Source organism: Branchiostoma floridae, chromosome 10, assembly GCF_000003815.2.
Source record: "Branchiostoma floridae strain S238N-H82 chromosome 10, Bfl_VNyyK, whole genome shotgun sequence".
In the NCBI taxonomy this organism is placed as follows: Eukaryota; Metazoa; Chordata; class Leptocardii; order Amphioxiformes; family Branchiostomatidae; genus Branchiostoma; species Branchiostoma floridae.
Genome location: NC_049988.1, coordinates 1,056,118 through 1,071,416, shown reverse-complemented (window position 1 = coordinate 1,071,416; position 15,299 = coordinate 1,056,118). Strand labels below are relative to the sequence as shown.

Here is a 15,299-nt window from a genome sequence, read left to right as displayed (position 1 = left end):
TAGTGGACATAGACTTTGAGGGCAGGTCGAGAAGAATCAGCTCTCCGGACTTGAGTGATCTCAAGAATAGAAAATTTACCTTCAAGTCTTCCAAGGACCCTCACCCTCAGAAACTAACCAAGCATGTTGCAAAGTTTTACGACATAGAATCTTACTTATAACTTCCCCGTCAATCCAGTTGCCCACGTAATGAGGGCAAGGGACTCTACTTGACAGTGGCTGTGAGCAAAGACAAAACTAGTGAGATTAGTTAGGGGATAAGGAGATATGTAAATGGATGAGGAATCTGGAAAAAACTAATTTTGTCGGACCTCTGTCTCTTTATTGATGCATGTGGCATTTAGAGAAAATTAGACTGCACAGAAGATTATATAAAGATTATATTCATTTTCTAATCTACAAATGTACTAAGATATTACAAGTTGATGAATGCACACCACTGAAGGATATAATGGTGCCGGGTGCCTATGTGCAAGCTGGGTGTACCCAATAGATTTGAAGTTTAACTTGGAGAGTTTGCATTCATGCCATAGCTACCCTCCCTGGGTGTGACATTCTGAAGTTCATTGCAAATTATCAATGGGGCTGCAATGAATTGCATATATTTATATTGACCAAAAAACTGATTTGGCAACTTAAATAACTCAGGAGTGTTGTGCTCTATCAGGGAGGTTAAAGAAACTTTTTTTAACCTCCTTGACTCAATACAAGTGGCTTAACTAGTCCACTTCTGGTGTTACAAGTGGGACATAACATAACACATAATAGAACATATTCATGCATTTATCTCATTTGTATAACTTGTAAAAAAAAAATTAGTTATTGGGATTTTGTCGATGACAGTTGCAATTGTCACGATCACAATATAGGTAACAGTGCCACTTATTATTTCATTGGCATATTTCATATAGTCCTAACTTTAGGCATAATTGTGTGCCCAAACATAACATTTGTACAGGTACGTTTCTGAAGGCTTAGGCTGCATTTATGTATAATACGAGATTATGAAATGTTATTTGCTCACATACTGCTAACTCAAGTCTTCTGAATACCAAACAGTACTTGGAGGGAATTCTACTGTTCGTGTACTTGGTAAAGATGTCATGATGTTTATGGGGTTAAACTTTATGGATGCAAAATTCTTTTGTGCAAAGTTTGTCTTATGAGTGTGCCTACATATTAAATAGCATAAGACATTGTAAGTACATTTTGTATATGTATTGTAACATGCTTTTGAATTAAGTACAAATACAAACTAACATCAAATGGCCCCTGTTGAACTGAGATGAAGTGAATACAAGAATTATCCATATTTTTCATGGATTTGAAAATTGTACATTGGTAGGATTTCATCCTATGTTTTTATGGTAGCACATTAGGCAGTAGAAGTGCCTTCGTTGTAGTATACAGGCCTGGAGTGAAATAGCACCATGTGCATGCAATATGATGAATATGATATGGTTTGGGGCACTGACAATGTACGAACTGTGGAGTTAAATCCGATTTACATGTATTTTCTTGTTCCTCACAAACTTATGATGTATTTATCTGGCCAGTAGTAGTAGTAGTATAATGCATAGCTTACGTTTTGTATTATGTTGCAACCAACAGAAAGTTACATCATGTACTTGTATATAACAGGCTGACAATGGTTGATTCTCATTTTTTAAAATGTATTTTGTTATGTACATGTTGAGACGACAAAATGTCAAAATTGTATTTCATTCGTGAATTGCTGGCTAAACAACATCATGAAATTATTTTGAAGAGTCTAGATGTGTACTGTTGGAAGTGTGAGTAGTCAGGAATGGCAGATGGTTTATCGCTAGTTCACCTTTATTCGCGGGGTAACCTATATCCGTTGAACTACCTAAAAACAGGATATTTAGGGACATCACATTGATGGACGGTGGTTTTAAATTGCATTTTTTTTCAATGTAATACAGTTTGAGACCACCGTCTGTCGACTTGATATCTCGAAATACCCTTGTGTTATATACAACGGATAAAGGTTACCCCCCAAATAAAGGTGAACTAGCGTTACCACCATTCTTTGTTTGAAGACAATGTTTTTTGATGCTGGCTGATTGGTCCTCACAAACTCAGGCTTTATGCAGAAGTCAAATCAGGTTTTTGCCTCCTTACAACACATAGATCGTTTACAGTGTTGGAATGACAATGTAGACAGTGAGATAGCCAAGATTCACTACGAGATGCAATGTTTTATATCACTACTGCAGAGAACTCTCAGCATTGGTGTTGCAGTAATCTTTCAGCAACTACTACTGATCAGTTACTGATGTTACTTCTGATCAGTTACTGATGTAAGTCTATTTTGTCGGTAAAATAAACATGTATCTTCAACCCATGTGTAACTAAAGAAAACTAATTTGCTGAAAAAATTTGAAATGTGTCTGTTTTTGTTTTTTATAGTTTCTGTTTTCTTGCCACTGCCAGGTTCCGCAGATCGCTGGACTTATAAGTAGAATTTGGCCAAATAGAGTGACCATTTATGACCAAATCAGTATGGCCTAAATGCCATATGTTTGCAAGGTGTGGTGTGGATCAGATATGTTTGCTTGTGGATAGTGTTCAGCACCAAGGACAGTTCTGTTTACATGTCTGACAGGTGTGATGCTTAGCATGAAGGCTAGTTGAGTAGCATTATGTGTGTGCCTGTTGAAATAGAGTTTAAAACCAACGAAAACTTAACAGCTATTGGTCAAGAGAGTTTGTAAAAGTAACCAGAAACGAAGAAATGAATTTCAACACTCCCATTAATATTGAACGTTTTGTGTCCATCTGTACCACGCTGGCACCAGTATGTACTAGTATTATATGAGATTCAATCAGCACCAAGGACAGGGAAACCGTCCCCCGTCGTGTCATAAATGAACGCTGGTCCCACGCCTGGGGAGCGAGGCTAACTGTTGATGTCCCGTATGTCAACTCTGTCGCTAGTGTAGGATGTTAAAACACCAGGCGAGCACGATAAGTCGTCAATGAACAGAATTGTGTGCGTGTATGGTAGTTACAAGTTTTCTAAATACAAATAGAGTAGATTTTACTCTCTTAGCACACATTACCGTGATGATTGATATTATGGTAGCTAGTATACTCTCATTTCAACTAATTCGGACTTATATAATGTGTAATTTTGTTTGTTTTATTGCCACATTAGTTTGTTTACTAGCTACATCCACCGTAACTTGAGCCCGTTTCCAGGCAACCTGATTGTTCGAACCATCGTGACGTCACGACTTAGATACTTTGACAACCCAGGCAAGGTGCAGGCGTGCTCGCGCTAAAACTCACAATTTCAGCAGTCAGACACCGTGTTAACCGCCGGTAAGTTCCCTAACTATTGTTTAGACATTGTTGAAACTACCACCACCATGGGGGCGGGTTAAGTTGTTCAGAATCGGAGTTATCAGCGTTAAAAGGACGACCTTTGACGTGAGAGATTCTGTCTGAGGAGCCGCCATCTTGACGACTGCATCTGTTGACACCGGAGAGTCGACAGACAGAAACAAGCCTTAACAGTGATGACAGCCTAGAATTAAGTAGATTTTAACCGGATACACACCATACATCCTTCCTTCAACAGCAACTACAACTCAGCAGTTTCTAGTTAAAGTTACGGTGATTTTTATTATCTAAAAAAAGCGCCACTTAGAAATGTAGCGGAACCTTATTTACAGATAGTACTACTGTAACAGTAACTGAAATAAATGATATTTGCTACTGTACGATAATTTGAAACTGCAAATCCTTTTGTTAGTGGTTACGATGTACAGACTTGTAGTTTTCCCCCATGGTATCGCTTTTCTAGTGCGATGATTTAGTAATGATAAAATACAACTGTTACAATTTTTGTATGAATGAAGACCTGTATTGCACATTTTTGCCACACCGGGCTAAGCACAGGTCACAACAAGACATGTTGAAAAGATACAAAATGAGACTACTACTCTCCAAGAATTATAATTTGTACACATTTTTCATATCTGCAATTACCTTTTGTCGTTTGTAAAGACATGAAAATATCTGACTTGATCAGAATAGTTTAGTGTAAGACGTCACATTGTGGAAAAAACATCTTAGGTTAACCTTAAAATTGTTGGTTTTCTGACAAGGTAGGTACTGGTTTTCTGGTTTAAGGAAAAGAGGACAACTTACAGACTATGTTTCCCTAATGATTATGATATTAACGTTACTGGACCAGATGATGTAAGATGAAAGCAAATCAAGATTTGGTTATTTAGCATTGCTGTATTTTTTGGTGTAACCTCAAGGGTGGAGCCAATAATGCCTTCTTTCAGTTGCCTTTAGATATTTGACTCCTCAGGCTACAACATTGAGCAGTATATAGACAAGCCATATTAAGATTTTGCCATGTCTGCAATTTGTCATAAAAACATAGTTCTTGAATTTGCAACTACCAGTCCCAGTTTTTTTCTGTTGTTAATGTGGAGAAAAAACGAGACATGTAGGCTGGAATATTTTTTTCAAAGTAAGTTTATTGAAAGTCCTGAAAAACAGAAGAAATTTTAAAAAGTCAAACTAAGAAATGAAAACTTCAATATTTTTTGTTCCATCATTCCAGATCCCAACATAGTAACCATGGCATACAGAAGATTACTTGAACTACAAGAGTCCCATCAGTCATACCGCACCCCCACCCCTCCCCCCAACGCTGACACAGTCGACCAGGCACTACTGGCTCTGGAGCGGAAAACCCGCAACCTTCAGCAGGAGGCAAGTCAGGACCGAGAAGTCAGGCGCCACAGACCCCAGAGGCCACCTATGAACAACAAGAACAGGTGAGCAGCTATATAGTATATGACATTTTACATATACTGGGTTCTACACAACCAAAGGATATTATCTGAAAGAGTTTTGATAATCTTTCAGCTATCATTCTCAGGGCTTAATGGATTACTATCTATTAGTAATTACCTTATGTGATCATTTACTGCAGTGCTTTAATTTTGTTTTTCAGATAGTTCCTGGTTTTATTTTCTGCACATTGTTGTGCCAGAACTACTTCCTCTTTAAAGACTCACACATTGCTTAGATTTTGACCACCAAGCATTATCTCTGAGTCTATGCAAGTAATATGTTTATTGGATAGTCCAAATGAGACAATTCAAACCAGATTTTTTTTTGCTTAAATTTTATAGATGTAATAATATCTTCAGCAGAGGTTGTTGTATTTATTGACTGTACCTTGATATCTTGTATGACATCTTGCTGTTTCTGGCAATTTTTTTAATCGGGTTCATCCCTGGGCCTGATGTTACCATCATGACGATGAAGAGGGGCCCATAGTGATAACTGTAGCAGCATCTCTTCTCCCTAAGTCAGAAACATCAAGCTTAGGCAAGCTTGACTTCAATGACTGATTAGTCAAAGCTGGGGTTACGAGGCTGCTTGGGAAATTCCCTACCCCACTTTTGGCCGGAATGGTTTTATTCACTCACATTACTAGAAGGTCCCCTAGTCTTTAGGCTAAGTGCTGCGGGTTCTTTTACGAATTTGAATGTGAAAATAACACACTCTTCTTGACATCCATCTTAGGTACTCAAGATCCTCTCCCACAGAAGAGGAGCGGGACAGAGCCTTGGACCAGCACGCTGAGCGCATGTACCACCGCAAACTGCAGACCCAGATGTTTGGGGAGGACCTCAGCACCTCAAAGCTATCCAAGAAGCGAGGGAAGAAAGTCCGTGCCCCGGAGAAGCTCCAACAACTCAAGGAGGAGCACCTCAACACCGTGCCATACAGGCCTGAACACCAGCGGCTCCGAATGGCGCGCACCACAGCCATGTTTGGCGAGGACTTGTCTAGGAAGTCTTCAACCCGTAGAGCGCCCGCACAGCCTAGCCTGGTTGGAGCACAGAAGTCTGAGGGAATGATGGGAGAGGAGAGAAGGCAGTACCGGATGTATCCTGACGAGGATGAAGAGACCGTCTACGTAACGCTGGAAGAGCTCCACCCTCACAGACGGAAGCAAGCAGCTGCCATATTGGACTCTGAGAAAAATAGTAAGAGTTTTTAAACTTTCTTTTTATGTATATATAGAAAACATTGACTAATCTGTACTCTTGTTTTCAGCCTCAAGGCATAGCATGCAATTGTAACTAATGCACATGGTCAAATCTTTTCTTTCTTCCATTATTTGCAAGCAGACAAAACAATCAAAGCTTCGGGTCATAATGTTGTTAGCTTATTTTTCTACCTTAAAGTCTATCTTATTGGACGACACCCAGGGCTTGTTGACATCTAAAAAGGAGGACTTGGTGTTGTTAACCGGTCTGCAACTAGAGTTTTTTTCTGCACATCAACAATCCCTCTTCCGTGTTTTCTTCCTCGCAGCCACAAAGCTGCCATCCCTGGCTCCACAGCGCCACAGTCTGACTGGCAAGAGAACTGCAGCAGACAGACCAGCGGTAGGTTGTCGTTGAATGATCTTTTTGAAATTTACAGTTAACACTTTAAACTAGAAAGGCCGACATTTGCTTGGGTGCAAATACAGCATATTTCAGCCATACCCATTCCCACGCAACATTGGACTGTTCCAAGTCACCCCTGCGCAAAAATGCAATATTTAATGTAAGTTATCCCCAAAAGAGAACTAATATTGTGAATTGGATTCCATGTCAAAACAGAGCTTGCCCAATATGCCCCGGGCCCATATGGAAGAATATAATCTTCCACAGGAGCGCCTATGCATAACTGATTGGTTTTTAGAATTGCGGCAGCTGCTATTTTTCCGAGAGTGAAAAAAAAACGCATCTTCCATTCAGAAGATTTTCGTCATGAAATTACATGACGCCATTCAACAATTTCCACTTCGATAACTAGGTCTAAGTACCGTCATAATCTCCTTGTGATGTGGGTGCATTTATTATTGCAGTGAACTTTTTTTTAAGCAAGTAGGGCATACGTTTTAATAATTGCCAGGTGCAGGTACTGTGTAGTAGGAGTGTTGTTGTTTTTTTTTCAAGCTAAAAACTTCAATCTTCTTCTTGTTTTGTATGAGCCATTACATAAACGGAGACGAAATTTTACAAGAATTTTACCACCCTGTCGCTTCATTTCTTTTCTGAAAAATCCCAGGACGAACAAGTTAACTTGATTTGGCTTTATCTATATATTTCATTTTCCTTCGAATTCTTTGTTAAGTATATGCCCCTGCATACCACTGTTAAATTGTTTTACTTTGTATGCAATCAGCCATCGGACGTAATCTTGTCTGAGTGTTATAATTTCCTGCTCGTAGCGTGCGAGACCTGGAGGATAGGTGTTTCTACTTTGTTCGGGGGTTTCTTTTCGGAGGTCAGTGGTGATACTCAGTGGTATTGAGAGTGTTTTATTGGGCTCAAACTCTGGCAGTTTAAAGTTACTTACAATTTGAATGTACAAAGTTTACGTCAAAAAAGAACAACAACAACACTAGAAGTACCTACATTTGTTCGGGGAAAAATACATGCATTCTCGCCACTGTCAAACTTACGTATCAAAACTAAACGCAAGCCGTCCAATTTTCCCTGTCCAAATCTGCCGAAAATGATTGTTAGTGCCATGCGGAATGTTGGTAAATTCATCGACACTAACGTTCAATGCACGCGTACCGTCCGCTACCGCTCAAATGACCCTGTCTGAACTCCAAATCCTCGCAAACTACAATTTCAAACCCGGCAAAGGGGACCATATGGCCACTGTAAGGCTGTAATATGCATCTGTTTGTGTATATACGGGATTGCAAGGCCCCGCTTATGAATATTAACTAGCATTCGCCTTTCTCGTCGCTGATTGGCTGGCGTCCATAAAGTAATTATCTCTCGCTCTCCCCAGACCGCTGGCACCTGGCACGTGTGGGCTCTGGGGTCACTGGAGTTCACGGCAGGAAGCCGAAAGAAAACCAATTTCCCCTCAGAAAAGCGCTGAAATTAAGCATTTTAAAGTAGTTTATGCCCAAAATTTTACTTGGATCATTTTACCAACTATCTAATGCCTATCTACACCAAATTTAAGGTCATTCCATTGTAATTCAAGGGCACAGGGGGCCACAATATACCGTTTTGGTCAAAACATGACCTTTAAACTTCAATAAAATCATTTTAAAGGCAGATATAAAAAAAATGAGAAAACAGCACCTCGGTATTGACCCACTCTACCCTTGTGCCAAATTTCAGGTCATTCGGTCACGGAACGACGGAGATGAATCGCTTTGAAGATTTGACAGGAGAAAGAAAGAAAGAAAGAAAGAAAGAAACATTACGAATACAATATATTTCACCATACCATATATGGTATGGCTGAAATATAATCAACACATTTCAGTTACTGTACAAGGAAGTCACACACTTGCAGTTGCATCTGTCATGAATAATTCGAATTAAGATAATGAAGTTTCATGGTTTATTGTCACAGAAGTCGTCACTAAGCCAACAATTAACTTTTTCCCATTACCAGCTGAAGGATCCAAAACCTCCGGTCGCTGCAATGTCTGACAACGCGATGGTAACACAGAACATGCAGACCAAGAAGCGAGCATCCCACCGCAGGACGAGAGACAGCCGGGCCCCGAAGCGGCGCTGTGAGAGTCCCAGTGGTGCCGTTCTCAGCAAACACTAAGTCCTCAGGTCGCCCTGACATCCCTCAGTGTACATGTGGGTTATAAACACTATACAACTCACAGATGGTAACTTTGCAAGGAAACCCCTAGAAAACTCTATTTTCCCTTGGTTGGTCAAAACTTGTATGAAATCTATTGAGAACATAAAAAGTTATGTATGAATTTATTCCCGACAGAACTTAAAAAGTTATGAATTTATTCCCAGTTTTGTAAATCTATTGAGAACATGAAAAGTTATGAATTTATTCCAAGTTTTGTAAATCTATTAAGAACATAAAAAGTTATGAATTTATACCCAGTTTCGAAATCTATTGAGAACATAAAAAAGTTATGAATTTATTCCCAGTTTTGAAATCTATTGAGAACATAAAAAGTTATGAATTTATTCCAAGCTTTTGGCCACTGAAGGTGTGTGATTTGAAATGAGATTAGCAGGTATAATCCTGCTGTAACAGTTATTGAAAGTTGCAGTAAGAAATTAGGGGGACCATCAAACCACATGCACACGAGGGATGTCAGGGCCAAGTCTGGCTAGAGGAATGTCCATAGCACACTTGGAGAAATATAGGCCTGTAAATTTCATCTAACCGGCGTAAAACATCAGTGCTATGGACTGTCTAGTCAGTTAGTAGTAAGATCGGGGGGGTTTTCAATTGTTGTTGCAATTCAGAGATGCCACAAACTCTAACTAATTTGTGCAATATTTAAGCAGTAATATCTTACTGTAATACAAAGAGAGGCCTCCTGGAGGGTGGCGGCAACACACTGTAAATTACCTTAAGTTGACCTCTCGATTAGCGACTACGTGTCCCGAAAGAGGGGATTTCCTTAAGGGTGGGTGTGTTTTGGCAATGTGGACTTACCCATTAAGCCTGACAATTAGGTTGGACCACATGCAGTGTCATATTTTACTCTCACTCTGATGGGAGAGTTGTGCGTGCTAGACCAATGCACAGACTTCTTTTTTATACATTGTATCTACAGAGGTGAGATGTAACTGATCCCTCAGGTGTTTTATAACAGCCATTTGATACGAGACAGAGTGTTGTGATCTGTCAACATTGATGGAAACGTTAGGACCGAAGTTCCTTGAATTATTCTGCAGCTCGAATCGGAAGAATCTGATTTTTAAAATTCATTGGTCGTAAAATGACCGTTGTGAACAGTTTTGATGTGCAGAATGCACTCCTGGACCAGCAAAAAATGCCAACATCAACACAAACCTCTGTTGATGGAAAAGTCGGGACCAAAGGTCATTGAATGATAATACTCGAATCAGATTAGAATCTTCTAAAAAGATTCATTCTTCATGAAATGACAATCGTGAACAGTTTGGATATGCAGAATACACTCCTGGACCAGAAAAAATGCCAACATCAACACAAAATTCTGTTAAAGGTAAGGTTAGGAGCAAACTGTCCTTGAATTATTCTTATGTTCAAATCATAAGAATCTTAAAATGTCACTCTTTGTAAAATGTCCTTTGTGAACAGTTTCAATGTGAAGCATGCACTCCAAAATAAAATGCCAAATTACAATGTGTATGTCAGATGGAACAGTCACATCAGAAAGAAAAATGACCCTATTAGTGCATTAGTCATATAACACGCCTAACTCTTGAGTCTTGGCCATTCAAATTAGATAAAAAACTTGCAAGTTGGTTCTGCCTCGGGACTTTGATGGACCCCAGGAGTACTAACACTGTAGTGTGTTCAACTCTCTACAGTACTCTGTTCTGTGAAGTTTGTAGAACTTTTTTTTACACTGACATCCGTTTATGAACCTATTAGGACTTTCAGTCATAACAGTAAAAGAACACGCCTAACTCTTGGCCAATTTCAAATTAGATCAAAAACTTTCATTCACAAGTTGGTTCTGCCTCAGGACTTTGATGCACCCCAGAAGTAGACACTGTTACAGTAGTATTTTACTCTTGATCTACTATACTGTAACAGTACTTGTGTATAACAGTTAGTTGAATGTGTGAGTCCTATAGAACTTTGTAGTTATTTAGCTTTCCACACCAACAGACAGTACAGCCAGCAATAATATTGTTAAATATTGTTTCCGTTATTCTAATTTCCAAATGTTACATGAAAATGTGGACTTAAGCACAGATTGATAGTGCACTCATGGCAAACCCACTTCAGTTAAACAGACCACACAGTATTCTACACTGCAGCTGGGGTTGGAAAGGGGCGGGCAGGGTCAACTCCACAGACGGTAGACACTTGGCCCTCCTAGACTACTTCAACCTCTCCCACTGCACCATCTTGCAGATATGTCTGTGTCTTCCAGCGAGCGATGGCTGTCCCATCCTCGCTGGACCCCACATTCATGTCTGCTTGTAGCTAGCCTCCTTCACAGCCTTCCACGAGCGCTGGCAGTTATTATTGGGGGGAGCGATGATTCGCAATTTTCAACATATGGGCCAGGTTATTTTGCCGGGAAGGTCATGTCTGCGCCCTACCTTTACCCTACCTCTTTTCCTATCATTCCCTACCCCCCTTCCCATCATTCCCTACCCCCATTCTCATCATTCCCTACCCCTATTCCCCTCGGGCGCAGACACCACCTTCCCGGCTTAAGAACCTCGCACATGTGTTGAAAATCTCAAATCAGCGCTCTCTCCAGCAATAACCGCCAGCGCTCGTGGAAGGCTGTGAAGGAGGCTAGCTTGCAGCAGTGGGAGAAGTAGGACTAGTCTGCAGGGACTTGTGTGTGCTGTCTGTGTGGGGAGATCTTGTACCAAACTGGAACCACCCCGGCTGAAGTGGAGATGTACTGCCTGGTCTTCTCCGACTGGAGTGGGTTTGCGACATGTGCACCATCTGTGAAACATTTTCATGTAGCATCTTTTTCGTCTCTTTTATTTTTATTTCTAATTATTTATTAACCATAACCATAGATATGATGATAATTACCCATATCATTCAATACCAATATTCTATTTTATCTTTCTTATTTTTCATCCGTTTTCTTTCTTTTTTACTACAGAAACTTTATTTTATTGTTCAGTTGTTTATCAAAATCAACTTGCATGTACACTGTCAAACATAGCCACATGAACCTTTTTGATTTACAAAATCACTACCCTCATCATAAAACATGTTACGTGATCTACAAATTTGACAATTTGGTAAAATTGAAATCAACTTGAAATATACTTTACAATGAAAGCTAAAGCAACGAATACATTCTATTCCTCATATGCAGAAAAAACATTTAAGTAGAGTTTCAATCACTGCACAAAAGATTGGAATTGCACGCACACAAGTCAAAGTCCATCAAAGTCCATCAAAGATAAGTCTAAAGTATTTTAGATATACCAAAATTTAGTCACTAAAGTACCTTTAAAGCACAATACTAAAAACATTTGCATATGTGTGAAGCTCTGTACATATATAGCTCTATGTGAATGTAAAAAAAAATGTATACTGTATGTCCGCAATATTGCCGTTCTTCATGTTCAAACTTATTTGGGCTCAGACGTACTTGTACCACAATGTATATGTATTTGGGATCAGGCATACTTGTACCACAATAGCTACGTATTTGGTCTCTGGCATACTTGTACCACAATGTATACGTATTTGGGCTCAGGCGTACTTGTACCACAATGTATACGTATTTTGGCTGAGGCGTACTTGTACCACAATGTATACGTACTTTGGCTGAGGCGTACTTGTACCACTATGTATACGTATTTTGGCTCGGCCATACTTGTACCACAACATATAAGTATTTTGGCTCAGGCGTACTTGTACCACAATGTATAGTATACGTATTTGGGTTCAGGCGTACTTGTACCACAATGTATGCGTATTTGGGTTCAGGCGTACTTGTACCACAATGTAGACGTATTTGGGTTCAGGCGTATTTGTACCACAATGTATAGTATACGTATTTGGGTTCAGGCGTACTTGTACCACAATGTATAGTATACGTATTTGGGTTCAGGCGTACTTGTACCACAATGTATGTATACGTATTTGGGTTCAGGCGTACTTGTACCACAATGTAGACGTATTTGGGTTCAGGCGTACTTGTACCACAATGTATACGTATTTGGGTTCAGGCGTACTTGTACCACAATGTATACGTATTTGGGTTCAGGCGTACTTGTACCACAATGTATACTGTGTGTCCATGATATTGTGCTTAATAAATGTTCTTCATGTTCAAACGTATTTGGGTTCATGCGTGCTGATATTATAGGTGAGTGAGATTATAGATAAATAAGTGTTGAAAGTCATAAAGTATCTTTTGGATGGGACGTAAAATAGGGTTCCTATGTTTGAGGAGGTACCTCGGCCACATTTAAGGGGAAAGGCTGGCGACACCTCTCTGTAAAATATACCCAACAAGACTGGTGCCCCTGTCCCTGGTGCTGAATAACAAACACACCGACAAGACTGGTGTCCATGTCCCTGGTGCTGAATGACACACCAACAAGACTGGTGCCCCTGTCCCTGGTGCTGAATGACACACAAACAAGACTGGTGTCCCTGTCCCTGGTGCTGAATGACACAGCAACAAGACTGGTCCCCCTGTCCCTAGTGCTGAATAACAAACACACCGACAAGACTGGTGTCCCTGTCCCTCGTGCTGAATAACACACCATAACAAGACTGGTGCCCTGTCCCTAGTGCTGAATAACAAACACACCGACAAGACTGGTGTCCCTGTCCCTATAGGCCTAGTGCTGTATGACACACCAACAAGACTGGTGCCCCTGTCCTTGATGTTGAATGACACTCCAACAAGCCTGGTGCCCCTGTCCCTGATGCTGAATGACACACCAACAAGACTGGTGACCCTGTCCCTGGTGCTGATGCTGAATGACACACCAACAAGACTGGTGCCCCTGTCCCTGATGCTGAATGACACACCAACAAGCCTGGTGCCCCTGTCCCTGATGCTGAATGACACACCAACAAGACTGGTGCCCCTGTCCCTGGTGCTGAATGACACACCAACAAGACAGGTGTCCCTGTCCCTAGTGCTGAATGACACACCAACAAGACTGGTGTCCCTGTCCCTGGTGCTGAATGACACACCAACAAGACAGGTGTCCCTGTCCCTAGTGCTGAATGACACACCAACAAGACTGGTGTCCCTGTCCCTCGTGCTGAATGACACACCAACAAGACAGGTGTCCCTGTCCCTAGTGCTGAATGACACACCAACAAGACTGGTGTCCCTGTCCCTCGTGCTGAATGACACACCAACAAGACAGGTGTCCCTGTCCCTAGTGCTGAATGACACACCAACAAGACTAGTGCCCTGTCCCTGGTGCTGAATGACACACCAACAAGACTAGTTCCCCTGTCCCTCGTGCTGAATAACACACCAACAAGGCTGGTACACCAGCCCCTAGTGCTGAATAACACACCAACAAGTCTGGTGCTCCTGTCCCTAGTGCAGAATGACACACCAACAAGACAGGTGTCCCTGTCCCTAGTGCTGAATGGCACACCAACAAGACTAGTGCCCTGTACCTGGTGCTGAATGACACACCAACAAGACTAGTGCCCCTGTTTCTCGTGCTGAATGGCACACCAACAAGGCTGGTGCCCCTGTCCCTAGTGCAGAATGACACACCAACAAGACTAGTGTCCCTGTCCCTAGTGCGGAATGATACACCAACAAGACTAGTGTCCCTGTCCCTAGTGCTGAATGACACACCAACAAGAATGGTGCCCCTGTCCCTGGTGCTGAATGACACACCAACAAGACTGGTGTCCCTGTCCCTGGTGCTGAATGACACACCAACAAGACAGGTGTCCCTGTCCCTAGTGCTGAATGACACACCAACAAGACAGGTGTCCCTGTCCCTAGTGCTGAATGACACACCAACAAGACTGGTGTCCCTGTCCCTGGTGCTTAATAACACACCAACAAGACTGGTGTCCCTGTCCCTGGTGCTTAATAACACACCAACAAGACTGGTGTCCCTGTCCCTGGTGCTGAATGACACACCAACAAGACTGGTGCCCCTGTTCCTGGTGCTGAATGACACACCAACAAGACTGGTGCCCCTTTCCCTAGTGCTGTATGACACACCAACAAGACTGGTGCCCCTGTCCCTGGTGCTGAATGACACACCAACAAGACTGGTGCCCCTTTCCCTAGTGCTGTATGACACACCAACAAGACTGGTGCCCCTGCCCCTGGTGCTGAATGACACACCAACAAGACTAGTGCCCCTGTCCCTCGTGCTGAATGACACACCAACAAGACTGGTGCACCTGCCCCTAGTGCTGAATAACACACCAACAAGTCTGGTGCTCCTGTCCCTAGTGCAGAATGACACACCAACAACACGCATAAGTCAATGCATTTAAACAAGTTGACATTTTGAGCGTACACCTGTGCATTTTATAATCTAATAAGGACCTCGTGCTGACTTGAATATACACACTCTTGTGAAACCAACCCTAGAGAATCCTTTTGATTAAGTTGGTGGGGAAACACTTGTAGTTTGATTTGACTGTCACTGTGCCGCATCATCAATTCTTCTAATTGAGTGTAACTGTGCGCATGACACATGTAAGAGGAAAACACTGCATTTTTACAATTTTTTATTTGCCCCAGTATCAAAGCAGTCATTGCAGTAAATTGATATTTTGTCTTGATTTCTTTAAAATCCTAC

At 41.3% G+C, this 15,299-nt stretch overlaps 1 protein-coding gene across 3 annotated transcripts; it reads left to right on the top strand.

Moving 5' to 3' along the window:
- The first annotated feature begins 3,290 nt into the window (after positions 1-3,290).
- Positions 3,291-9,101, top strand: LOC118424290. 3 transcript variants are annotated; one of them, XM_035832838.1, is made up of 6 exons: positions 3,315-3,348; positions 3,608-3,642; positions 4,607-4,823; positions 5,581-6,047; positions 6,379-6,452; positions 8,482-9,101. In XM_035832838.1, the coding sequence occupies exons 3-6, from the start codon at positions 4,624-4,626 to the stop codon at positions 8,641-8,643; spliced, it is 903 nt and encodes a 300-aa protein (XP_035688731.1). In that variant the 5' UTR covers positions 3,315-3,348; positions 3,608-3,642; positions 4,607-4,623; the 3' UTR covers positions 8,644-9,101. The 3 variants fall into 3 exon arrangements, with proteins under 3 accessions (XP_035688730.1, XP_035688731.1, XP_035688729.1); XM_035832837.1 differs by lacking the exon at positions 3,608-3,642 and having other exon boundaries at positions 3,291-3,348; XM_035832836.1 differs by lacking the exon at positions 3,315-3,348 and having other exon boundaries at positions 3,374-3,642.
- The last annotated feature ends 6,198 nt before the right edge of the window (positions 9,102-15,299 follow it).